Source organism: Cupressus sempervirens, chromosome 9 (assembly GCF_028749045.1).
Source record: "Cupressus sempervirens isolate cs-2001-9-10 chromosome 9, ASM2874904v1, whole genome shotgun sequence".
In the NCBI taxonomy this organism is placed as follows: domain Eukaryota; kingdom Viridiplantae; phylum Streptophyta; class Pinopsida; order Cupressales; family Cupressaceae; genus Cupressus; species Cupressus sempervirens.
The window spans coordinates 393791365-393819352 of record NC_143126.1 but is presented as its reverse complement, the minus strand read 5'-3'; the positions used below and the strand labels follow the sequence as shown (position 1 = coordinate 393819352).

At 34.5% G+C, this 27988-nt stretch overlaps 1 protein-coding gene across 4 annotated transcripts; it reads left to right on the top strand.

Annotated features, from left to right (window-relative positions):
- The first annotated feature begins 24 nt into the window (after positions 1 to 24).
- On the top strand, positions 25 to 27988 carry LOC149538921 (26S proteasome non-ATPase regulatory subunit 13 homolog B-like). Of its 4 annotated transcripts, none has more exons than XR_016356139.1 (6): positions 25 to 108; positions 935 to 1131; positions 1288 to 1387; positions 26884 to 27076; positions 27179 to 27226; positions 27613 to 27803. XR_016356139.1 is itself a non-coding variant. In XM_089800307.1 (6 exons), exons 2-4 carry the CDS (start codon positions 1037 to 1039, stop codon positions 27067 to 27069), a joined length of 381 nt encoding a protein of 126 aa, XP_089656433.1. In that variant the 5' UTR covers positions 25 to 108; positions 935 to 1036; the 3' UTR covers positions 27070 to 27076; positions 27193 to 27226; positions 27613 to 27988. The 4 variants fall into 4 exon arrangements, 3 of the variants coding, with proteins under 3 accessions (XP_089656433.1, XP_089656432.1, XP_089656434.1); XM_089800307.1 differs by having other exon boundaries at positions 27193 to 27226; positions 27613 to 27988; XM_089800306.1 differs by lacking the exon at positions 27613 to 27803 and having other exon boundaries at positions 27193 to 27472.

The following is a 27988-nucleotide window of genomic DNA, read 5'->3' as shown; positions in this document are numbered from 1 at the left end:
TGTACTTAACTCACTTGTTTATTGCAGGATTTGGCATTTGACTTATCTCTTGCTGCTCTGCTTGGGGATAATATATACAACTTTGGAGAATTATTGGCCCATCCAATTGTAAGATATAACATTTCTTTCAACTGTTACATTCTATTTCCTATATTTGTGTTTATGTTTGGAGTTTTACTAATTAAGCTCTCTAGCACACTTAGTACAATGTTGTTGCATAGATAAAACTAGGGCACTTTGATTAGTCTTTTAGTGCTAGGACAGATTACATTAGGCTGCTTACCTAAATATTTCTTACAATGTAAAAATGTGTTTGAATTTTCTTATATGAAAATGTTGTCATAGCTTCAGATACGTTTTGCTGTAGCCAACCTTGTACTTATCGTTTTTTGTACTCCTTTCACTAACGATCAACTTGTTTTATTCTTGTTAAGAGTCCATTAGAGACATTAGGAAGTACTTGTAGCAGATCCCATGCTTTGATAACTTTGATTGGTATAGCAACTTTGAGTTTCATTATGAGAGGTCAGCTAGTGTAGGATGTTGTGCTCTACTCAGCAGTGTGTACCGTGTAAACAATGCTTTTAATAGATCTTTATACCATGAAAACAGTGTCTCTTCAAGGGACTCATCCTTTTATGAGAAATCCAGTATACATTTGATTTATTAGTAATTTGATTGAAATTGTGGATACTATCTGCTGCCAGTCGACCACGAAACATGCAAAATGAAAGAGAAGTGCTGCTTGAAGATTTTGTCAGTAGTTTATATCAGTAAAGTTATGTTTCAGTTTTTTTTTGCAACTAACATCTTTTATTAATTACCATTTTTCTAATGTGGTAGTTTTAAAATTTTTTCTCCATTGATAATATGTATTTTTGTTTTCTGCAATAGTGGTATTTGATTATGTATTCATTTATATGGAAATTGATAGGTGAAAAGTCTTCTGGGAACAAGTGTTGAATGGCTTTATTACATTTTGCAAGCTTTCAATGCTGGCGATCTTCTCCGATATCAAGAACTTTGCCATACTCATATGGCAGCGCTTAATGCACAACCAGGTCTTGTTGAGAACGAGAAAAAAATGCTGGAAAAGATTAATATCTTGTGTTTGATGGAGATCATATTCAGGTAAAATAATATGCTTTCTTAAAATTGGGATTTTAACTAAATTGGAAATACATTGCAATAATCTATTAATAAAATGCCACAAGTTTTTTTTCTACTTCCTGCAACATTATGTCTTTTGCCATATGTTGAGTCAGCAATCTTTTTTTTCTTTGGCAGTCGACCTTCTGAAGATCGAACAATCCCTTTGAGGGTCATTGCCGATCGTACCAAATTATCAGTAGAAGATGTTGAATATCTTCTTATGAAAAGTCTATCTGTAAGTTGTGACCTTTTGGGCCTTGATGCTGGTTGTGTTAGCTGGACTGATTTGTTTAGTTTTGTCATGGTTTTGATTGGATGCTAGTGGTGATATTATGTATGGTTGTGTGATTTTAACTAAAAATTCAGATAACTGCCCTTATCTTCTAATTCGGGAAATATGTTTTATGCATGTGACCAAGCTAGTGTATCATGTTGTATGTATGGCTTAATGATGAAATTAATATCCTATTGATTTGAAACATAGATATGGTGGTGTATTTTTCTATGTTGCTTTACTATTAGCATAGTGGTGTATGAACTTGCTGCTGCATACACACACTCACATCCACACACACACAAGCACCCACACACATGTGTGCACCACACAAATTAAAAAATATGTTTTTGTACGGACAAACCCAAAGCAAACTTGAGCCCTTCCCAAAAAATTCTTGAACAAATTTCGAATCCAAACTTCGAACCCAACTCTGAACTTGAATCCAAACAAGCAGCTTTGAGTTAGATTATAGGCTGAAAGATTTGCCCAATAACTTTGTGCAGAACTCTTGTGAAAACATGCAACATTTTTTCCTCGTAATTCCCTAAAATATTGACAAAATGTTGCAATTTCCTATCCCGCTCAAATGAATTGAACCTTGCTTTTACCCTAAAATAAAAACTTAATTTGATTTTTATCTTTGCATTTCATGGAAGAAACACTTTGGCGAGTATCGGATTGTTGATTGGTAGATCTGTAGTTGGAAACCTCAGACTCATAAAAAACTTGCATGACCACAAAAAAAAAAAAGATCCTCATAGATTCGTGACAGTTGATAGCGATAGACAATAGATTAGTAAACGCAACATTTTACATATCCTTTTCTCTGATTTGAAAAAACTAGGGAAGTGGTAGAATTAGAGGGTTTAGTCTTTGAATTCTGATTTGGCTCCTTCCTCAGCATGAAAGGCAGTGGCTTGACCTCCATCCTGGTAGTAGATGTCCATAGCCATGACTCAGCATTATCAATGCCACTCAATCCTAGATCTCTTGTTTCAACCGTGTCCTCCCATTCTTGCCTCACAAATTTTAAAGTCTCGTCTTTAATAATTATGAAGGCTTACTCTTCTAATTCTGTCCAATGATTGTAAGAATATATCATTTCCAAGGTAATGGGATTATTTGATTTGTCCTATGCCTTTGTGCGCTATTGAAGGTTGTATTGCACAAAGACAAGGTCATTAGGGCATTTTAAAGCTAATTTGTTCCTTTTCTTTTGTGTGGATGATCTCAAACAAGCTATAATTATGCTCTCACTTGGATGTGTTACTAGATTTTCACAAAATGTAGAGGGTAAAATTTTGGAGTTTTGTGGTATTTGTATGCTAGTTTGTCCACCAAGACTACAAAATAAAATATTGAACAGTTAGAAAGCAAAACCAAAACAATTTTATCAAATTATCAATCATCATAACATTGAAATTTGTTACTTGTATGATACATATGAAAGACCACAAATTTTATACCTGGGGTTTGAATGGTTCTTCTTTGGTCGGCTAGCTCCGAAGAAGAGCTAACCATTCCTTTCCTGCAACTGCAATTCTTGGACAATGAGATCTTTCACCTCAACTTGGGGTGTCATTCTCTAAGTTAATGTTGTGAGGCCTTCCATATCCTCTCCATGAGGAGTTGAGAAGTTTATTGTTAAAGTCGTAGCTTTAGTCAAATTAATTCTATCTGAGATACATTGTTGTTATTGGTAAATCATCAATTTCTATGTATACTAATTCATGTTATATAAATATATGTTATTACATAGATATATATAATATTATTTATATAATACATACATATATATATATATATATATATATATATATATATTATACAAATTATTATTTTTAATATATTAATTAAATGGTGATTGAACCTTAGGGACATGTCTCTTCATGCGACATGTCTCCTCTCATATTTATATCAGATCCAAATCTGCATTTGAAACACATCAATTACAATGGCCATGTTAGTACATTTGCAGAAATCGATCCATGTTACTTAACATGGTATCAGAGTCAAACTGTGAATGTATCAGATAATATAATTCATTCAATAATTGTCATAAAATTCTGTGTAATAACCAGTATCAATCATTCATAAATTAAGTTATAATTGGGAACACTACACAAACTCAAGAAACGATACTCAATTATTGACTGATTGAACAACGATTCTGCAATCTCTTTAAACAAATAGAACCCTTGGCAAATCCTTTTACCGTCAGCAATTCAATATTACTACTGATTACATATCCATGTATATCTACTGACATATTATGGAGTTTCGGGATTTGTACGGGCCCAGATTATGTATTTCCTTAGAGTGCTGAAAAATGTCATCATTGCAACTTGTGATCGAGTTGAACCAGTTGGATATTCTTTCATGTTAAAAATATAATTTGTCCACTTCTCACTCCTTAAGTGTTAGTGACATATTTAACACCCATTTCCATATATCTAATTTCCAACTAGAAAGAGATAAATATTGAAAGATTGAAAGTCACAATTGGAGTATGAATGAGAAGGAAGAGGATAGTATCAACAGTCAACAACGAGGATCATAAAAAAAAGGCATCATAAAGAAAAAGCTCAAGTTTTGTGATTGTGAAAATGTCGCTTGTAATCAGGGTGTTAATGGTAGTGTATGTATATAAGTATATAATTTATTAATTTGAGTATTGCCAGTAATATCTAAAGAGACAGAATTGGTATTATAGGAGGAATCATTTAAAACATGGAGGGCATACAAAGAAAAATAATCCATCGGACAACAGAAAGGACATTGGGAGAGGTATCTACGCAAGCTGGAATATATCCTTAGCATTGAACATAAAGAAGACAGAGACATGTATTATTTATATTAAAGATCATACGATACTTAAGAATTGCAGTCGATGCCTTATCGGTTAAGCATGAATTCCTAGGGAAGATTATTAATGATGAAAATGAGATGATCAGGAGATTTGAGAAGAAAATAGAATAAAAAGAAAAAGATTTTTCAGCTATCCAAACTACCCTATGGGAGTAATATAGTTATAATGATATAAACAATGTTTATAAATAAAATTTGGTCATTGGTATAGTGGAAGGAGGAATTACACAATTAACAGATGATGACAGATAAATATTTAGACCCATACAAGTATGGCTAAAGTGTTTGCTACAATTATCAATTAAGGGAAAAATATTATCCAAACAACTAATTACTATTTGAAGAGGCACGATATGAAGCTAGTGAATAGAGGACAACACCAATCACATATGAACGGGTGTGATTAGCATTTGAAAGAATTCAACTATTAATAAACACGACTTTCCATTCTTATCCACAATTCATATGAAGGCGTTTGAGAACATTTCAGTTCAGAGGAGATTGGTGGATTGATACTCAAAGCAATATTAGTACTGTCTTGGAAATCCACGAGCCACACTAAGCATCATATAACAATTATCTTGCATCATAATGTCAAACATATTTCTAGATATCTTTTACCACTGATAAAAAATAAATGATGTTTGGATGGACAGGTGTTAAATCCCTTACTGCAATATATTCATACCAAAGGTGACGTGGAGTGGAAGATATTCAATTCATCCGTCCACTACATGAGAGAGAGATAACGAAGGCGCTCAACATATATTATATTGTCAAATCAGTTACACTCTGATCCATACACACTGTTGCGGGCCACGATACTAAAACATAAATATATATATATATTCATTTTGGGATAAATCAGTTGAAGTTAGGAAGGCATGAGATATTGAAGAATCAGCAATAGGAAGCTCCATAAACATCCAAACCAACGAACACACATTTCCTCACATCTTCGAAGGAAATAGGGGAAGTCTTTAAAGAGAGGCTATCATAACCCTGAACATGATGATTTCATTCCAGTGGAATACGTTGCAAAGCCTTCCAAAGATTTGAAAGTTTGTGAAAGAGGACACATCATTGTAATCGACCAATCGTTATAAGGGTCTCCATAAGAATAAAACATATCAACATTTATGGCAGATTAACAGTGGAAGTCTATCATTGATGTCATTGATAACTGTGATTAAGTTGTTAAGAGACTGTTTGCATTGGTCAGATGGATTATTAGCAGTCCTGATTAGTAGCAGTCTAAGTGGAATGTTAATATTGAAGGAAAATCAATTATGAAAATAAATAAGGAGACTGTCATTTCATAACCACAGAGGCTGTGAATTTCAAGAAACAATGAGAGACAATCTACATTAAAATGAGAATTAACTTTATTGAAAATATTTCAGCGAGTTTGAAGATGTTGGATTTAGGGATGACAATATTTTTGATAATTATGAAAACATTAATATAATGGGAGTGCCTATAGTTTTCAAGGATTGGAGATGGAAGGATATACCATTGCGCATTTGATGGTCAAAGTACTATATTCGATGCTCTTATATTAATCAGTCCAATACTCTAATGTTGGGAAAATTTACAGTTTTGGCTGGTACAATAGATCCTTGAAGACATTAAGGTGTTATATGTGAGATACCCATTAACAAAGTTTGGTACATAGGCATATGTTGTAGTAAGAGAACCCTATAAGAAATTTGAAGGTTCGTTACTTGGAGAAGTTGTAGATCACAAAAGCACAATGAAAGTGATAATAGTGGTCTTATTGCATAGAGAAGCTATGTCATGCACCAGTAAAGTAATAAACCAAATTTGTCAGTTTTCCAAGTAATAATGGTTATGTTTCAAAATATCTATTATCATATGAGATAGATCATCTGATGAAGTTGCTCCTATCGCAAATAGACTAAGGTTCTGAGATCTATTAAGTAGAAAGAAGGTTGATACAAAATTGTTCAACAATATAAGAATGAGTGGGAATTTTACATTGTGTGGGGAATAATAGTCAATGCTTCATTCCCACTTGAACCATCTTTAGAGGGGAGATGTTCCATTCACAAAGAATATTATTTATTTATTTGATGGACCTTCTTTGAAGAAACTTGCATCAAGGATACACAAATAAGTATTCATTATCTTTGAGTATTACATTTATCTATTCACTATAATCTCTCAAGCTCTCTTATATGCATTTCTATATGTACTATAAAGAACTGTATGCCTTAATCTATTCATTTGTGTCTGTGGATGTTTTTGTAGGAAAAAGGTACGTGAACATGCTACCAAATATTATGTAGACTCAATCTTATGACAGTAGCTTAAAAGAAGTTGTGATCTATTGGAAATATAAGAGGAGTAATTGAGAGGGGAGGGGTGGATCAGTTACTGCAAAAATAAATCCCAGATCCCTTAGATGTCAGTACAAAATAAAACTCTGAAAACTGAATTTTGCTGAAGTTCGGTAAACACACTGAAAATGTTGTAACTCGGTAAATATTGAATATGCTCAGCATGTTGGTTATCAAAACCGTTGATTAGAATCCTACGAGCCTTGCTTGCTCGATGCTGGGATATCTAATCGGTTTTGGCCAACTTGACAGAATCAATCAATTTGATTTGGATCCTCTGCGCTTTTGGCTCCGCAAAATCAAGGCCTGTACACCTGATCTTGGACAACAAAACTTGGATCTAAGATGTTTTATAGCGAATAGATATAATACGAAGACAATTTCCTTAAATGGCAAGATTCTAAGGAAAACTTCTGGATTGCGAATGGTGAATATTAATCTTCGAATTTTAATTACTTTAGTAGAGTTGTAAATTGCTGGAAGAAATTTTTAAAATGAATCACTAAAACAAATAAATATCAAACCCTTCAGAGAAAAAGATTAGAAAATTGCCAGCATATAGATTGAGAAGTATGAACGGTTTTAATGATCAGTGTCGAAATTTAAATGGGCAATAGAGTCAAAAGTATATGTTTTCACATACAACTTTATGATATTAGGTATATTGTATCTATAAACAATTTAGTTATCACGATGCATCAAATTGTTTCTTTTTATGCATATTTAAACCAGTCTATGATGTTTTTAACCCTTATACGGACAAAATCGATACAGATAAGGAGAACAATAATATTTCAAGATATTTGTATTTGTCAGATTTAAATAGTAGCGAATAATTTAATCTACTTATCGTGATAATGAATTGTAAATAAATAAAGAATAAAATGACCACAAAGGACGAACTATACAATATTTAACTCTAGAGCAAATGAAATCCTTACTGATTGTATTGCAAAAAAGTCATGCTGAAGACATCCAAGTATTGATGCTCCACTCAGCACAATTTCTTACAGTATTTGAAATGCATGTCCAACAATCTTAATATCCATGAGCTTAATTCAACTTCAATCCTTTTCAGAAAAGAAATTTAATAATGCATGCTTTAGGAATGGCAAGAGCCTTTTGAAATTATATTGAATAGTGTCTTGTTTGATTTTCTCATCATATATTTATAGACAACCTAAGGGTGTTGGTTACTTTGTCCATACATTGCAACCCTTCATAAAAAACTAACTAATGTTTATATAATTTTAATCAAAACCAAAAACAACCGCCAGTTTAATCATTCTTGCTTTATATATCTTCAGCGACAGATGCTTATATCTTTTGTGTTTGTTGTGCTTGCACGTAACTCCACCTTTTCTCACATATGCATCCACAATTCGACACCCGCAAATGAAAACCCGTCCATATCTCAACATTCTAGTAGCTCCAAGAAAATTCGATTCCATTTCAGGACCTTTGCTAATCTCTCGCTTCCGCATATCTCCTGCTCAAGCTCGACATGGCTTCTCTGTTTCGTCGTGTATGAAGAAGTATTGCTTATCCTCCTTGGGTAATTTAAAACTTGCAATAGATACAAAACGTCGTTAGATATGATCAAAATCAAAGAATAATATATTCTGCCTGCTTCATATAATATTGTAAAACATAACAGATTCAACCGTCGAATATACTGATCTCGCGTTCATTCGCTGGATATTACTTTGAAGACGCTACTACTAGATACGCTTTCTCTTTGATCACACTTAGTTGAAAATAATAGATGGTATTCGCAGTTTCGCACTAGTATCTTAATGCCTTTTATTTACCGCAATTCTCATCGTATTTTACAACCTTTTGGTTTACCGAATTATCCTCTGCAAGCAAAACTTTCAGCCCTTTAAAAAGAGATTCATTATCAAAACTGGGCATCTTAGAAACCATTTAATCTTCATGTTTCCTTCTTGCATATGGAACACCATTTCCTAATGAATCCACATTATATTTTGACATGACACGGTTCTCCATGTCTTTGGCCTTGGCAATCTCACATCCAACTCTACCAAGTATAGATGGAGCTTTGCTTGAAAGCTCTCTATTTGATTCTAAGCTTTGGATGGCACCATTGGAATTTGAAGAATGGGCAATTGTTAAGGGCTTATTGGATATTGTCAATTGATTTCCAACATACATCTTTTCCATGCCATCGAAATTTTTTTGAGTCACACTCCCCGTGGTGGCAAATTGCATCTGCTTCTTTTTTTTGTCATGCAAAATCTGCTTCTACAATCAAGCTCACTGCTTGATATTTCTACCCCTCTATCAAATCGAGCTATGAAAGAGAAGGTGCTTCCATTGCCAGGTTCACTTTCCAGTCAGATATGACCACTCATCATTCCCACTAATCTTTCTACTATACTCAATCCCAAACTAGTTTCCCAATAGAGCCTTATTGTTGAACCTGTTGGTTCTCAAAACTGCAGATTGGAAATCCAAGAGCTTGCCACTTCTCCAATAGGACTTCTCAATCAGTTCTAGCCAATGAACGGGAATACTTTTTGATTCCCCTACACTTCGGGCTCCACTACGCCCAGGTGGGTAAACATTCACTTTAACACTGACTGTCTGGTTCAAGGCTTTTCTAGAGCGAATTTAAGCTTTTGGAGTTCTTCGGCTGGCAAGGTCCTTGAACTCAATGAAAGCTTTCAATGAACTCAATTTAAGCTTTTGTATATATTTTGTTAATAATGAATTTGATGCTTGTAGAAAGAATATCTAGATTTCCTGACTTCAATAATAAAAAGACACAGTGCCTTTGCTCATCCGGGCAATAGAGTCAACTTCAGTGAATTATTACGTACAACTTTAATGCTTTACACAATTTAACTGCCAACAATTAAATAATCAAGATGCGACTGATCAAATATATATGCAATCTTAAATTAATCCAGATTGAACTTTAACTCCTGTGGGAGACAAACTGGACACAGATGCGGAAATAATTATTTATTTCACAATATCTATAAGATCAAATTTAAAATGCTAAATGACCATGTCCACTTATCCGATATTTAAATTGTATACAAAATTCTAGGAAAATAATTACAAAGGACGATCTGCTTGCAGTTTAAATCTCCACGCCTTTAATAATAAACAAAGAACATTTATTTTATTATACAAATAAAATAATAGAATTTATATTACAAAGTCATAATGTAGCCCTTTATTAAAAATATGAAATACTTTTTCCTGAGAGAATATAAAATGTTCGGATATCTCTTGTCTTTTATCATAACTCAACCCATATTTATATCTTAAATATTATAAGATATGACTTATCATAAAAAATGTCTCTTCATAACAAGCGACTGACCCGTAAATACTAATCTTAATCCTTAATATAAATCGCTAATTGCTAATGATTTGTGATAAAGATATTTGGTGTAGAATATTTTATTTTGTCTTTGAATAGAAAATGGGTGGACAAAGAAATGTTCTGAGGGATTATTGATGCCACTTCCATCCTCTTGCTCGAATCCAAGTGAAACTGGTGTGTTTAGACTTTCTTCGTTAACAGGCTCTGGAATATTTGCGGCCGAGCAAAGAGAGGGACATCAATTCCTGAATCTCTCAACATTATCGACAATTTCAAGATGTTGCCTTTCATTGTGCCGTGCGCTATTTAATATGCACTATAGATTGCTTTCGCCCGAAGCCAAACTCCCCATTCCTCCAATCACGATAATTGATTTTTACTCCTCACTATAGTTTTGAGCGCTTTTACTTACATGCTAACCATGTTATTAAATAAATATTTGCCTTGTTTTTATTGTCCATAAAAGGGTATTGTGGTGTATTCAGAAGAAAATACATTTGACTCCATACTGTATTTATATGTTGCGTTGTTTCCAAACTTATTTCACTGGCACATGGATGATGGTATGTCAAAATTCAATCGCATCCTTCCTCGTGGCTGTAATTATTTTCTTTGAAAGTGCAGAGAAGGATGTATGTCTAGAACTCACTACCCTCAAATTTGCCATACACGACATCTATCCTTTTATCGGGCTTTCAAGAATGTTATTGATGGCTTCAAAACATTTTTAGTAATCATCTTAATTTTGCAAAACTTTGTTGTTAGGCTGCTTGTATTGTAGAAAGCATTGGTGCTTCATGAAAGTTTTGAAGATGAGATTTTACATGGTTACACATGGAGACTCTCCCTCTCGCCCGAGATTTGAGACTCTAATTTTTTCCCAAATTTTGTGTTCCATTAGTGGCTCTTGTCGGGGACATATGCCCCTGGTGGGCATAATGAAATTCCAGCTATCTCTAGAGGAGCAGACTGAGCATTCATGCTTAACATGATGCATGGTGAAATTGGGTGGCCCCTGGCCCCCTAAAAATGAACATAGATCCTTCCCTCTATCAAACACATAGTTCTGATCATGTAACACTTTGAAGTTGCTGATTATGGTAAGCTTTCCCTTCTTTATTTCAGTTTTTGAGAGATCATGAGGTGCAATGTGGTCTTTGCTAAATAGAAGATCCCCATAGTCATGTATTTGATCAACTATACAAACATGTAGATCAGGGTTTTGAATATATCCTTGCATCCAATCTGCTACACACTCCGGATGTTTACTCTCACAAGAAGCTTTTGAAGGTAACTGTATTTCAGGATCTTCTTTCTGATTAGATAAGATACTAGGACAATTTTCAGAACTGCTCTTCAATATATCATCCTCATCACGCCTTGCTGATTTTATTTCATCTTCACATGTTTGATACAATTGCTGCTCATAGGATGAACTAGTGCATGGCTCATTTGCTAAATACGCTTCCTCGTTCATATCTTGAGTTTCATCATCTTCAAAGCTGTCATCAGGCCTTCTATCTTCATGATGGTGCTGATGGATTTGGCTGCATGGAAAATCTTCCTCAAATAAAGGATTCAAGAACACAGAAAATTCAGACCTATCTTCTATTACTTCTTCTTTGAACAATGGGTTCAAGAATATAGAGAATCCAGCCATACTATCATGAGAGCTTTCGTTTGGATCAGCAATTGTGTCATCAACAAGACTAATTTAAGAAACTCTTACCAATTGGAGAACTCTTAGCAAGGGTTTGATGCCTGTCTTTTACAAATACAAAAAGGATTTAAATTACAAATTCATAATGAAATATTTAAATTAAAAAAAATCATTCAATTTGAATTTAATTTCAAAGTTTTGAAGCTACTTTGATCTCGATAGCTCTGTCCAAAAAGGTTGTCGAACACTATGCTTGCTCCCCTCTCTTGTAATGCCCTCAATATGGAGTTTCACATAAACATAAAGAACAATTCCAATAATAAATTCTAATCTTTTTTTTAACCATCCGTAATACGAGAAAATAATGTGCATATACATTACCAAGAGCATAAGGAGTTTAAGATAAGTAGTATGATTACTCCATAACTAATCACAAAATCATCTTGGTAGGAACTTTGAGAAAGGCCAATACATTGCCCGACCTAACTAAGCATGAGAGTGCATCATGTTTACACAATTAAAGCTTGCGCACATTCTACAGGTGGCTAGAACTATCAACTAATACTTGTCTTGGGGTATCCCACAAGTGATAGGAATGCCCAATGGTGACCAATGCTACCTCTTGCAGAAATCAACTTGCCTTTTGGCCCACAAGATGCAAGAATGTCTATGACCAATTCCATCCCTTGAGGTGGTGTACTAAGTCCAACTTTGCTTGAGAGCACATATCATTCACATTGTGGCAACTTGCCCTTATCCCACAAGTGGCAAGATTGTCCAACTATGACAAATTCCCCCCTTGGGGTAATCAAATTGCTTTTCGGCCCACAAGAGGCAAGAATGTCCAACTATGACCAATTCCATCTCTTGAGGTGGCTTATTTAGTTCAAGGGAGTCGGAAAACCACATCTCCTATCTTATTTCCTTGAACCCTCCATTATGTGAACATATCCTCTATGATCAAGGACTCCTTTTGGTTCCCTTCAACAATCAATTAATAAGGGGATAGTCGGGGAGCTGCAATAGGGTGCTCTTGACCTCTGATCCTAGGTCCTATGTCATGACTTTATCCTCCTACGCCATATGTGATTGTTAACTTATGGTCCTTAACCATCATAATGAGGTGGTCTCTTGTTCCTTAACCATCTTTACAAGGCACCGTACTTAATGAGGAATCTTTCATTGTCACCCCCTTCTTACACTCCCTCAACATGATCGCAAAATGTATGGATATTCAGATTCAAGCATATTGCATATATCTGACACACACACACACACAGACACAAACTCTGCTGTCTGTCTATAATTATTCTATGTGTGTGTGTCTATATCTATATTTTCTGCTGTTGGTTTGATTGTTTCTCTTGTATGATTGCTTCTGCTATAGGTTTGACTGTCTCTGTTGTATGATTGCATCTTCTGTAGGTACATACACTCACACATACTCTTCAGTGGTCTTCTTGAAATAAGTCCCTCCAGATATTTTCTTAAATCTGCCTTGAATCTGATATAAATCTAATCTTTTGGATTGCTTTCAATTTAGTATATAGATTCGCTACAATTCACTGTTTAGATCTGCTCATACCGTTCCTTAAGATTTTCTCACAAGCCTTCTTAGTTCACAAAGTCTAAATTTTCATAATATCAGATCTGCTTTATAAGTATGCTTTTAAATAGAAATAAATTGCATGATTGGATGCCCAAATGGGTCTCAACATACCCCTCTTTATACCTTACGGGAGGCATCTCTTCACGAAACAGTACAAATAATCAAATCAGGTTGGCCAGTACAAATATACATTAAAGTAAGCCACCACTTTACACTGTTGCTTCTGAGAATAATATATTATTCCCCAAATTAATTTCCCTTTGATGTCTTCCTCAATTGAAACCTTCTACCCTTTAAATCTTCTAATGTAGGGGAGAGCCACACCTCTTCATCATGGCTACTCTTTGCAAGCGTCACAACCTTCCACAATTACCACCCTTTGGAAGAGTCACAACCTTTCATCCTGGCTAACTTCAAGTAATTCACCACCTTAAATAATGGCCATTCTTTGGAAGAGTCACAACCCTTCACCATTTCTTCCCTCTGAGAGAATTGCGACCTTTCATAATTACCACCCTTTGGAAGAGTTACAACCTTTCACCATTGTTGTGCTTTGAAAGACCCACTTCTTTTTGTTCTTCTAATTTGTTTCTTCTTCCATTAATCCTCCTTAAATTTTTGTGTTCCCCTCCCTTCCTCAACATCTCCTTTCAAATGAACTCGTCCCTTTTATATCTTATGTTGAGGGAGTCGCAACTCTTCATTGCATCTCATGACCTTTAATTAAACTTAATTAACTTGTAATTATATTATTATATATTATTAGTTATTTAGTTTTATATTTAAATTTATTATTATTTATTATCTAGCCTTATTTTAGAAAGGGGACATCACATCTCTTTTAGGCTTCCTTTGAATAAGTTTAGTCTAACCATGCTTGACACACAAACATTTGTTTTAATTAAGTTAATGAAATGCTAATGCTTTGCTACATTTGGAAAACCATTGGAAACCTTGTGACACTAAATTTTGTCTACTCTAATCCTGGGTGTGATCTCACATCAATTTAAGAACCCAAGGGTGATTGACATAAAATTTGTGATGCTTTTGCATCATCTACAACTAGTGTCAGCCAATCAAGTTTGCTTACGTTTGTGTGTGTTTGAATATATGTTTTCTGTCCTACAAGTACAATCACTTTAATGTATCATTATAAAAATTGGTTAGTGAAATCAAAATCAATTGAGAAGCATGGAGAACCAATGGAAATTGACATATTGCTTCCTATTTGGAAAGAGTTTGATCTTAATTCAATTGTCCTCTTAGATCAGGAGCTATGATTAGTGACTAGACACATAAAATGGAAGATTCAAATGAAATATGCAATTACAATGCATTCTAAGAGGAAATTCATGATAAACTATGCAATTAACATGTAATTAAGCTAAGAAATGCAATAGTCAAACACTAAATTATGATGAAATTGAGATCTATATGCTTGAATCTAAGCTAAGCTAAGTTGATATTAAATAACTCAAATGCTAACGAACTCTCAAAAATTCCTTTTAAATGACCTAGAACAATTTTGGCATACTAATTTTATGTGAATTGTAGATATGAAATAAGCTTGATAGGTTGCTTTTATAGAATTTCCTAGGAATTCAGTGGCTAGGATTCACTCTAAAAGAGTGGTTGAGATTCAACCTTGTTTGATCCATGTGATTGAAGTTGAACATTGTTGGTCAATAACTTAAATTGGCCCATTTGTCCTTTAGTGATAAGTGGGAAAATAGAACCAATTAGCCAATTCATTTAGTTAATATGTTTAGCAATGAGGTTTTTAATCTTTAATGTCTGATTAAAGAGTAATTATGCAACTAGGTGGATCAACCCAATTACATAATTTGGCCTAGGGTTTAATTGTTTTGATGATTTTGATTGGGCCCTGATTGTCTGAATAGGATTTAGGGCAAGTGAATTGAGATTAGGGGCTATTGGTAATACTAGGCCATTTTAGGGTGATTACAATGTCCTCCAAAGTAATGTCAAGGCAATGTGTTACTCAAAGTGACCAAAAAAGTGGCCTATGTTTGTCCTCGAGCAATCTCCAAACTGTCCTATGTTTGTCCTGAAGCAACCTCCAAGCAGCCACATATATTGCTGCTGTAAAGACTAGGAATTAGAGGGGTAACACAAATCATAAAATGCAACCACTAAAGTTAAGTTTCATGCAAATCCTAATTTAATCAGTGGAGAATGAAAGAAATCAAATGTGAAAACACAGTGAATTCAAACTAACACAATTGCATTCGTTCCAGGCATAGGCTCCATTGTACTTCTCTTCTTTGTGATGTATGAAATGGCTCTCAAATTTGTAGCACTATATTTGCCTTATGATCCATATAAAGTGATCTCACAAGGATTTGAAGACTGGTTAGCCAAGATACAAGATCAGGGTTGCTTTTACAGATTTCAGGGATTTTGATCAATTGTTGAGATTAAGAGGTCAGCAGAATGAATGAATGACTAAGATCTATTGAGACAACTCGGCTGAGATAATCACTAGGTAACACTTGTTGCACGAATCAAATAGTTCGAAGAATTAAACTGATTTTATTCAGAAGTGATTGCTTGATGAGGATTAACAAAATTGATTGATCAACTAAACTGAGAGGGAGTGGTAGTTAGAGAGGTGGAACCCAAGACTTAATTAGCATTAAATAATTAGATAATAATTATTTAATTGAGCTTGCGAGAAATAAGAAATGAAATAAATAATCTTATTAATACATAAGAGTGATTGTATGTTATTTAGTTTTGAAAAATGTGGCCTGCTCTTCCTGATTGAAACATGCTAATCGATTATGCAAATTGTCAAAATTTTATGGCAGAGACATAACTGTTTCCAAACAGGGTTTCCTTCCTAGATTTTTCCTGCCAGAATTTGTAAAAGTGGTAAATCGTATCCCTTTAGGAGAGAATGCTGAAACACCAAGCAGCTAGCCAAAAGGAGATTCGATGTCAAAGAAAACCTAAAATTCCTGCGTCAGAAGTTAGGCAAATTTAGATTGAAATAAACATTGTAGAAATTGCAGTTGCAAAAACACAATTTCTAGCGAAACACACATAGCAAATATTATTGGTGACAACATTTAGAAGCATGATAATAAATTGGGTGGATCAAATTTGGGGGATAAATGCCTATATTAGTTTTTTGCCAAAGCACTCCTTTGCAGTAAACCTATAGTTGGAAAATTGCAGAGACAAAATTTAGAAAACGGTACTATGGCGGTTTGAGGATAAATGGTTTATGTATGGAAATGGGAGAGAAGTTTACACTCTCAATGGCACCTACAGAAAGGGTATTTTGGATTAGGCTAAACAACCACCTATTCGAATATAGGACAGAAGATTGATTTCTTGTCTAATAGAATCCAACTCAGAATTGTACCGAGCTTAGAGATGGAAAGGGATAATTCAACATTATGTGCTCGCGTAAAATTAATTGCAATAAGAACAATACCGAGTGAAATTCAGTTGACCCCAAGTTCAGGATTATGGACAAAAAGTAGTGAGATTGAGGAACAAGTTTTTTTTTGGTCTAAACTGCAATGCATGAAACCATCCCAACATCAGACACTCTAGAACCAAACTAGCTGCCGAAGTGCCCAAATCCCAGAAGGCAGTATGGAAGAAAAGAATCGAGAGTCAGGTGGAGCCACAACTGTGAAAAATTGTTTACAGTGGAGCTTTACAGAAAGAAAACACTAATCTTTTGTTGGATGAGGCAATGGACGAAACTCAAGCACTGGATACAAAGGAAAAGCAAATTAGGGAAGCAAAAATGAATACCCCACCACTGCCAGACAGGGAAAATGAGCAGTATTAGTTGAAGATGCACCTGTTAAGAAAACTTTTGATGATGGCACAAATAAGGCATTGGAAAAAAAGGATCAGATCCCAAAGCAGAAATAATGATTTTCAAAGCAAAATAGGGTAACATGAATCACCAAGACGAAACTATTGAGGAAGCGGATATCCAAGAGAATACACCCTCATGAGAATTGGTAAACACTATAATGGAAGCGAGTATTCAGGTTTGGATCTCACAAAAGAAGTATAATGGAAGCGAGTATTCAGGTTTGGATCTCACAAAAGAAGAATTGAAACTGAAACCAATGGAGGAACCCCCTCTTACATGGAATGTCAGGGGCCTAAATGCTGCTGACAAAAGACACTTGGTAATCCATCATAGAGAGGCAAATCCTATTGATATAGTCCTAATTCAAGAAACCAAGCTAACAAGCACATAAGCAAACCAATTTGTCAAGCATTGCAAATGTTGGTAAGCCCACTTTGTAGAAGCTATCGGAGCCTCAGGAGGCATCGGAATTCCTTGGCAGCCCAATCAGCCACGCATTGAGATTGTTAATTTTTCTAATAATTGATAATTAGCAATGGTTAGAAGTTTGAATAATTCCTTTTGTTTTCCAGTATTCAATGTATATTGTCTGATAAAAACTTACGAGAAAAACAAACCTTGGAATGAACTCACCCCTAGCAATGCATTGATCCAAGGCTATATCATATTATGCGGTGACTTCAATGTTAATTTAGAGTGTAGACCCTTCAGGAAAATCAGGAGGAATTGGGCACATTACGTCCAAAATAATTTCCAAACCTTTGTCCAAATCAAAAAGCTAATTGACTGCCAACCTACAAACATACATTACACATGGAGCAATAGGAGAGTCGGTTTCACAAATATAACAGATGGATTAGATTGGTTTTTGCTAGTCGAGAATTGGTTTGAAAATCCTAGCCTTTTGGCATCTCTTATCCACTGTACTCCCATTTCAGACCATTACCCAGTCGAATTAGCCTACATGGGTGCCTTTAATGGTCCAAAATTCTGATTTTGATCTGAGAGAATGTGATTTAGACACCTGAGCTTCTATTAAATTTAAAAACAGATGGGAAGAGCCCATTAACAAGTAAAGAACACAAATGCTTATCATTGACCAAAAACTAAAAGACTCAAAAGGAGAAATTAAAATGTGGAATAAAACAGTCTTCTGAAATATCTTTGATAAGAAATAAGAATAGAAAAATAAATTAGGTGAACTGAGTAATATAGTTATACAAAACATTAATGGAAGAAGGTAAGAAACATTGGCAAGGGAAGAAAGTTACTGAAGCTCTAAATCTAGAGAAATTTGGTCAAGTGAAGGGGATCTCAATACTAGAGTTTTCTATAATACTTCAAAAAGACAACAAAACCACAATATAATAACTTAGATCAAGTGCAGTGATCGCCGCATGATCACTGATCCCCGTGAAATACAGAAGGCAAGAGTTGAATTCTTTCGAAGTTTATTAGTAGGCTATAGGGAATCTGATTTAATACAAAAAAAATTCATTCAAAACATAAGGGAAATTATCAATGAGGAAGACAATAAATTTTCAGTGAGCCACTACATCCAAGAAATTAAGAAAGCTACCTTTGAGTTACATCCCGACAAAGCACACAGGCCAAATGGATTCACAGCTATGGTGTTTCAGGAATGCTGGTATTTTATGGGGAAATATGTATGTGTGATGGTTGAAGAGTTTAGAAAAAAGAATACCATTCTAAAAGATTTAAGTACTCCAAATGTATAATTAATACCAAAACAACTAGATGGAAAATCATTCACATATTAGAAATCCATATCATTATGTTACAAAATCTGCAAAATAATCTAAAAGTTAATGGCAAATGGACAAAAGACAATCCTCCCAAAACTGATATCTGAGGACAACGTGTCATGTTCTCAAGAACAACTGAAATATCTAGGTATATCATAATTTAACAGAACCAACAGAGGACAACTGTGGAGCATGAAGCTAGGAAAATGTAAGAAAAAAAGGAAAGACAAATGTTTGTCCCTAGCAGGATGTATGACAATGGTAAAATCAGTTTTAGCAGCAATACCAATTTAGGCTCTCCTTTTTAGGACTTCCCAAGAGTATACAACATAAACTAATAGCCATAGAGAGAAAATTCATATGGCAAGGATCAAATGATCAAAAGAAAACTCCAATCTTGTGGAACAAAATTGCACAAGATACAAACAACACAGGGAGGTGCCATCATCAAATATCTCAACAACAAAATGCTGCCTTATGGAGCAAACTACTATGATGCAAATATTTGGATTCTCATGAATCTGACAGAATCTTACCATAGACAATCCCCCTTGTGGATCAACAATCTGGAATCTCATAATGAACAGTCAATGTTCTAATCACAAATAATTTGCGTTGGAAAATTGGAAATGAGCATCGACCTCTATTTTGGGAGTCTCGTGAAACATGCGCTGCCCATTGGACTCTATACTATAACTTGCACAAATTAAACCTATACAGGAATGTTTCTATGGGAGAACAGTAAGTTATTACCTAAACACTACCAATAATGATGAAAGTTATTGCCTCCACTAGAAAAACTTGGATATGGTAGATCCAAATATATGGATAATACTTCTTAATGAATTAGAGAATGGATAGATTATTTTAATAGATAAGGACAACAAATTAATATGATTTGCAGCAAAATCAGGAAATTACGTAGTCAGTTAAAGTATGCTGTAGACAAAAATTATTAATCAAATAAAGATTGGCCAAACAAGCTATATGCTTGGGAACAAGTGTATTGCCTAAACTAGAGGTTTTCACATGGACAAGATTACATAGAAAATATTGATAGAGATAGGCTAAAAAATATTTGAACAATGGGACCCCATAAATGTCCATTCTGTAAAGAACATGAAGAAACTGTAGACCATCTCCTTGTCAATTGCAAGATAGCACTTTAATATTGGACATATTGCTGCAGAAACTAGGATGGCAAGGACCGTTACAAGATGACTTAATTGGATTTTTCAAAGAATGGTCCATATTCACAAAGGATGTCAAGGGAAAGGTCTCTGGCAACAAACAACAGATTATCTGCCAGCTTTGGAAGGGATGAAACCAAAGGATATTAAAACAAAAGGTTCCTCCTTTGACAACATCATTCACAAAATAGAAATAGATACAAGTGAGCATATAACCATCAAGTAACAGACAAAAGATTCAAACATTATAAGCAATGGTATGATCAAATGTCAAATAAATGGCCACATTTTATTATTACTTAAGGTAATTTTATTCGAGATAAATTGAAAAGGAGCGAAGCTTAGTAGAAACCATCAACTACTTGTTAGATTAAAAATTAACTTCAACGGTTCCTCATGAGGTAACTTGAGCCGACCAGGAGCAGGATACACAGTTAGAGACCAAAATGGTGATATAAGATGGACAAGATTGATGAAACATTTAGAAGGCTTAAACAATGAGGCTTAATATGAATCCCTGCTTCTTGGGTTACAAACGTGTATAGACAAATCAATCTCCAATTTGGACATTGAAGGAGATTCTGAAATAGTTTTAAAAGCTATTTCCAAACAATATGTGCTGAGCCTGAGAGTGACAAAACAGATTGAAAGAATCAATTATTATATTGCAAAAAATCCCAAACTTCACAGTAACTTGTATTTCGTGAAGGTAATAGAGCAACTGATTTTTTAGCAAATAGTGCAACAGATGAAAACCAAATATCTGTCATCTCAAGTAATGTTGTGGACTGGCAGTAATTTGATCATATAGTAAGTAAAATTCTTCTCTGATGGATTCACTGTTCTCAAACCTCAATATGTCAAAACTTCTCACAGACATTACAAACACTCATTTTCATTGATAAAGCATGAAAAAATCTGCAATAATCCCGCGATGACGGCTTCATCTAGTAAACAAATAGATAGAAACATAGCTTAAAATCTCCGGACTATTCATAATTCCACTTACGAGTGGCATGTTCCCAAAATTCACAATTCGAGAGTATATTTCACCGACAGTTAATACTGTAATGTTGATAACTTATTTTAAAGTCATGCTAGGTCTGGAAAATGAGCACAAGCTTGTCAAATCCACTTTGATTTACAACTCACAGGATTGCTGCTAAATCCCTATAGAATCCCCATAGAATCCTGACTAACAATGAGCTCATAAAATTATAACCTCTTCTCTACAAGACATTCACCCAACTCTTTGAAGGCTTATTTCAAATTATTTGTAGCGCTAACACAGTATGGCAAGAATGTTTGGAATGCGGTCTTGGTGCAAGGATGGGGATAGGCAAGTGTGCTTTGCCAGATTCTTCTCCTGCACCAACGGGCCACCAGCCAAAGTTACAATCATCAAAGTGATAGGAGACAATGCATGGACTCAAGAGAATGGTCATAGCCATTGTTCAGTTTGCTGGCACCAGTACGAAAGGGATAGATGTTATTAGAGGGACACTGCAAAAGAATACTATGTTGCTAATATGACAAATATCTATGAGGTGCAAGTAAAGCTTCACACGGGTGAACTTGCTACTATCCAACCTGGACCCTGAAGGCAAAAAAGGGAAAAGGAAGAAAGCATGCACCCTTTTCAAGAAATGAACCATAAAGCAAAATATGAAAGTTTTGAACAACTATCTGGTTGAAAAAGAAAATTTGCTCACTACTGCTGAGGTGGAAAGGGTCTTTGAGCTGAGTGGAGGAATAATATTTCTTTTCCAGCAGCTATATTTTTAGTATAGTATAGGGAGCTACCCCCTTGAGTAACAGTTCGAGGTAGTTTGATTGATTCATGAATGGAACATATTACGTATATAATAGACGACTCCCCCGATCCTCTTCTGCTCCGCTTGCTAATTATTTGCTTTCAAAAGCAAAGCCCTTTTTTCTATAATTCTCAAATAATGCTATGCTGCTGATTGAACGGTTGGGAACGGCCATATCGGCTAGAGGGGCGGCGATTAGGCCAGATTGGCACTAGCCCTACTAGTATAGTTGTGCCAGGGTGTGCATTCTGGTGCAGAAGCATGTGACGTATAGAATCTATCTCGCCTTACCTCCCTCCCGGCTGCTGATGTGAATAATCTAAAAGGGGGCCCATGGCGAATAGTAGGGCCCTTTAGAATAGTAGGGATCTGTTTAGGGCCTATCATTTTATGGCCTATCATTTTATGGGGCCCGGCCTAGCCTATTATTATAGTTTAGTTACCCCCTTGAGTAACAGTTTGCCTCAAAAAAGAAAGAAAAAATTAAATTAATAAATGTTTTAAAAAAAATCTGTGCATGAAATAAATAAATAAAATAAAGATTTTATTTATTTTAGAAGGGGTTTTTGAAAGTGAATAATAAAATAAAATAATAATTTGCTTAGTTACAGTCTTATAGAAAACATAGTTAACTTATTGAGTCAATTATTTATAATGGGAGAGAAATGAAAAATAATCTTAATTAAACAATAAATATTATTTAATCAAAGTCGTGAAAGGGATTTGTTAAATAAGTTTTATTACTTAATTAAATATATAATTAAGTAAAAAAAATTAATTACGAGGGAGGGAAATGTTTTATTTTTGAATTTGAAATAGAAGATTGACGTCAAATTAATTAAATAATTAAGATTATTTAATTAATTAAGAAGAAAACTAGTAAAAGTGTTTCTTTCAGGTGCTGGGACAATTTTACGTGTCTATAAGTGCACAACTGGTAATGATTTGCACCGCATTTCGACGCCTTTGTCATGGCAACTTCCTCCAACATTAGAGACAATATTTCTGCATTTTTGACTCTTGGAGGCATACTGATTTAAAAAAAAAATAACCCCGCTTTTTGAAGCTATTAGAAGATTAATAATTGTACATTTTACCCATCCATCCACCAATGAAAGGATAGGACAGCCATATTTTTTCCATTCCTTCTTTTGTTTTGCCACTACTAGCTTTGTCCTTTCAGTTGCATTCATGACCAACGTAAAAAGTACAAAGTGAAATTAAGTACCCAATTTTGATTTTCAAAATAAGCATAGCCTAAATCCAACAAAAAATACTTCTCATTAAAATAACATAAATTTAGCTAAAGTTCAACATAAATTACTAGAGTATAAATGAGCATAAAATTAAAATTTGTCAAACACCCACTGAAGTATTTGCAAGATGGCACTTCGTAGTCTTCTGCAACTATCAATGCAGTTATCAGTTTTTCGCCCAATAAGAACTGCTGGCCACATTGAGAGGAATGTTGTTGAAGTACCAAAAATAGCACATGCTATATCTGCATGTTCATGCAACTCCCTGTTCTAGCCAGTACCTTCCAATGATGCTTGTTCTCCAAGTGTTTTTGGGCACAAAAAACTATTTGGCATGTATGTTATGTAGGCACTACTGTTGGCACTCTACTTGAAGTAGATGTAGTGGAGTTGAATTTTCCTTGCTTGCATGGATTGCAAAGAAAGCCCACAACGCCTTTGACATGCTGTATCTTTATCCAATTTTTTTTGACTTGAGTGGCATGATCACTGGCTATGGATGTTGCTATGGCTGTCCTTGCCCTCTCCTTTTGCAATTTTCTCTCTTCCATTGTTGAAGGGAAGGCATTCATCTATTTTCATCTCTTTAGTGGTGTTGTGAGAAGACTTGGCATCACGATGAGTAATGCCTGCATGATGGTATTTGAGGTTATTTATGCCTCTATGATATAATCCTGTCCATATAGTGTGAAATTATCACAGAATCCAGCCTTTGATAGACATATTTCCAAGTAGGGATTCAAGCTCTTGTAGGACAAGTGCTCATAAACTGTGGTGGCACGCTGATGGGTTAGAGCCTGAGGCTGAACGTGATGTCGAAGGCTCTCCATTTCCCATGATATGATTTATTTAACCTACACATGGTCATTGAAAGCATAACATGTATTTTTCTGATTTAAAAACAATGACTTCAATTATACATAAATCACTAATAGTAAAAATTCAATCTAATCCAAAAATTATAAACATGTTTTTTTCCTTTAAATAAAAGATTAAAAAAGAAAAGGAAACAAGTTGGGTGTGAAAAACAGTGAAAGAAGGAAAAAGTTAGCAATTTTGGAAATTAAATGCAGTGATACTAATTTTTAGCATAGAATGATATTTTTACAAAAACACAAATGCAACTTTTTGCAGCCAAAATTAGGTAAATTGTAAAAAAATAACCAAGAAATGAGGAATAAAGAACCTACACGTGCTTCAAATCTGCCGTTGGAACTCACAAAAAAATTCTTCTCGATCTGCTTGGTTCAATGGAAAAACATTGTAGATACTAGATAGTGTGTTTGCTATTGGGAAGGTTTTTTTTCCACTCGCAGAGCAAAAAACATCACTGTTTGATTGTTTTGAGGGCCGTTTTAGGTGTGCTCAGCCTTTATTACTGATGTGGGTGGGTGAGTTTTCAATTGAAACTTGTCTATTATCTGGCAGAAATTCACCATAAGCTCGATGAGTTTTTTGTCAGATACTGGATGAGTAATTCAAGCAAGTAAATGGTTGGAAAAGTTGCAAGCTAGTCTTCTAAGTTTAGTTTGCAAGTACTTGCTGACTTCATGAGTTTTTGGTGAGTTCTCCCTCTATGGGCAAAGCGATATTTTTCCTTTTGTTTCTGTGATTCTGGCTTTCATTTAAATCACTCCCATGCTTGTAAACTGATTGAGGGGTGCCCTTGCCTGTAAATTTTTTTAAATATAACTATTGAGCATTACTAATACACAATATAAAAATGAGAATTTTGCACGCTTGAAATTTTACAGGTTACACTAAATGTAGCTTTGAAGCTAAATGTACAACCAAGTGACCATAATTGATAAATGCTTTCTATGCTGAAACTGTTGATACATTGATACATGCTGGAAGTTTAAACAATCTACAGGCTGCAATTTTCATAGTTTAAATATTTTTAAAATAATCACCCAAGAAAAAGATCATATTGGATAAACACTTTCTATCCTGAAAGTTTTGATACATTGATGGATGCTGAAAGTTTAAACAACCTGCAGACTGTAATTTTCACATTTTAATATCCTTTATTTCCTTTCTAAGCTGAAGGCTGAAAGTGTTGGAGATCGACAAAATGTTGGATGTAGAAATTAAATAAAGCTTTGAAATTTTATTCATAATACATATTATATAATAAGTTTAAATGATCTGCAAGTTTTAGTTTTCATAGCTATAATTGGAAAAAGTTCAAGCCTGAAGCTTATTTAAACTTGCAAAATGAACAAAACTTCATCAAGAAAATAACCAACAGAGTTAAACTTTCTAGTTGTAAGCAAGTCGTTTAAACTTCAAACTTGCAATATGAACAAAATTAATATAATTACACATTTCACATTATACTGATCTTTAAACAACCACTCCCAGCATAGAAGTTAATATGTATTTAGAAGTTGAACTACTTGTTTTGGTCAATGATACATATTCAACTATAATTTTGATTTATATATGATGGAAAGCAATAATTTGTTCTACAAATTCAGTCAGTAGAGTTTTTCAAAAAATATATAAAATTTATTTTATGTTAAATAATTGAAAAACTTGCTGAGTTATAACTGAGTTTTTGCCTGAGTTTGCCAATTCCAAGTCTTAAATTGTTTTGGGCTTGTCAAGTTATTGCCGAGTCCAAGTTTTTTAACATCCTTTGGCTAATTATGTTAGTTATTGAACATGTTGGAGTATTTTTTTAATCTCAGCATGTAAGTCCTGGTCAAATGTCACGTTGCTGTTATCACTTTCCGCAACCACTTTATGTTGAGCGGCTTGAATTTCCCACATCTAGTATTGTAGGTTTTGAAGCTGCCAAAGGATCCACTTGAGGGTTTTGTTTTGTAAGTTGAATCATTCCTCTTTGGCTTGCAACCTGAATTTAGATTAGTACAGTTATAAACTATAGTAGTTTAGATTATCACTAGGATTTTGAGCATTATGCTCTCGTTGAAGGGGAGCTGTTTGGATCAGGATAACAGTAGGAAGAGGACCACTCCACAATATTTTGACTTTGTCCTGTTTTGGACCAGTATAATCAGCAATAGGGGTTTCAGAGGGCCGTAGGAGCATGGGAGGATCATTGTATTGATAATCTTGTCTCTATCCTCGGGTTCTTTTGGATCTATTGGATTGTTGTCTTTGCACCTGTAATTTGTTTTTCTTTGCCACTTTTCTTGGCCTGGCAAGAAACCACACATGAATTTTGTTTTCTGAACCATTCAGTTGAAACGAAAGCTTCAATTGATATTGCTATTAGAATTTTTATTTAGTTTGCCAACAATGCTACTGGCTTACAGGGTACCAAAACTAGTTTACAAATCAACAGTTTTCTAATTTATTCACCAATGGGAGGAATTGTGTCTTCATGGGTTTTCGTTGATGCTAGTACCACGGTCCAAGTTTTCTACTTTTGGATTGAGAATTCAGACTGGCATTCATGGTTCATTTTCTCTCTTTTTCTTTTGTATATTTCCTGCAAGTTATGTATTATCTTTTTCATTGTAGAAAAATGAGTTATATTTTTTGTATTAATACTGTTCATTTGATAAGTAATTAAAAATCACCTCTTGAGTTTATATGAAGACAGTTTCTCAATTGACGTCATAATCATAACCAGGTGTCCCTATTTTCTTAAATGTAGTTTCTCATTTGCAGTGAGAGGTAAGAGTTACATTTGGTACCGCAATATTATTAATGGCATAAACCTTGTAAATATGGTTGCAGGTACATTTGATTGAAGGGGTAATTGATCAAGTTGAAGGGACTGTGCATGTATCTTGGGTGCAGCCCAGAGTGCTGGGAATCCCACAAATCAAATCATTACGGGACAGGCTTGACAATTGGTTGCATAAAGTCCATACAACCGTTTTGGCTGTTGAGGCTGAGACACCAGATTTAGTGGCAACATGAGGGAAGGGTAATAGTTTCTGTGGAGTACTTATTTTATTCTCTATGTAAATTTGGTAACTTCATTATTACCTGTTGAGTAGTAGGTCATCTGAATCTTGTTCCGTTCAAGTGATTGTTTTTCAGGTTTCTTGGTTTTGACGGGCAAGATTTTAGACATGTGAGTTCAGCTTTGAAATTCACCCTCAACTTTGTAGACTCACTTGAGTATCCATAAACTTTTTTAGGAGTAAGAATTCATATACTATATTATTGGTTTTGTAATTTCCCATAAGGGCCATAAGGGGGTCTCAAAATGTCCTAATTAAAAACATCATAGAAAGGCATTCAGATTAAGTACAATATGAATTCAGACGAATGAATTCACACGTCTTTAATTATGATACACTTTTGAAAAGCTTGCCAAGTTTTAGCTTCTCTATTAGTTGTTTTAAATTTTAATACACTTACAAGCTTTCCAAAATTTAGCTTCTCTATTATTTGTTTTATTTTACAACGGAGCAGAATTCTAATGACACCAATTGTCAAAATAATTAAAATCTGCAGCTGAACATGGTGGTTGAGTGAAGTGTCTCTCTGTTAGAGAAATAAAGATGCTACATCATTTCGGAAGCAGGCTGCTTGCATCAAATAGTTTGATGGACGTGGCTTAGTACAGACTGCCTTGGATTAAAGAACTAGTTACATACAGATCTTTTTCTTTAAATATAAGTTATAACAATACAAAATTATCTATCTGTTGTTATTGCAATCATAGTTACATGATGTGGACTGGTTACCCAGCTTGGGACTGGGCAAGAATCGACAAAGTGAAAAAAACCCAAGAATTTTAGGGACTTTTAAGGATGTAAAACCTGTTTCATGCCCCCTTTATTAAGTAAATCTTGAAGACAACTTCATTAAATAGAAGCTATTTTGATCA

What these genes read in the sequence shown, in the direction of transcription:
- LOC149538921 (XM_089800307.1), top strand. Translation starts at nt 1,037, where the DNA reads ATGGCAGCGCTTAATGCACAACCAGGTCTTGTTGAGAACGAGAAAAAA. An exon ending in TTGATGGAGATCATATTCAG is followed by an intron (nt 1,132 to 1,287) that starts GTAAAATAATAT and finishes TTTCTTTGGCAG; the next exon opens with TCGACCTTCTGAAGATCGAA. An exon ending in TTCTTATGAAAAGTCTATCT is followed by an intron (nt 1,388 to 26,883) that starts GTAAGTTGTGAC and finishes ATATGGTTGCAG; the next exon opens with GTACATTTGATTGAAGGGGT.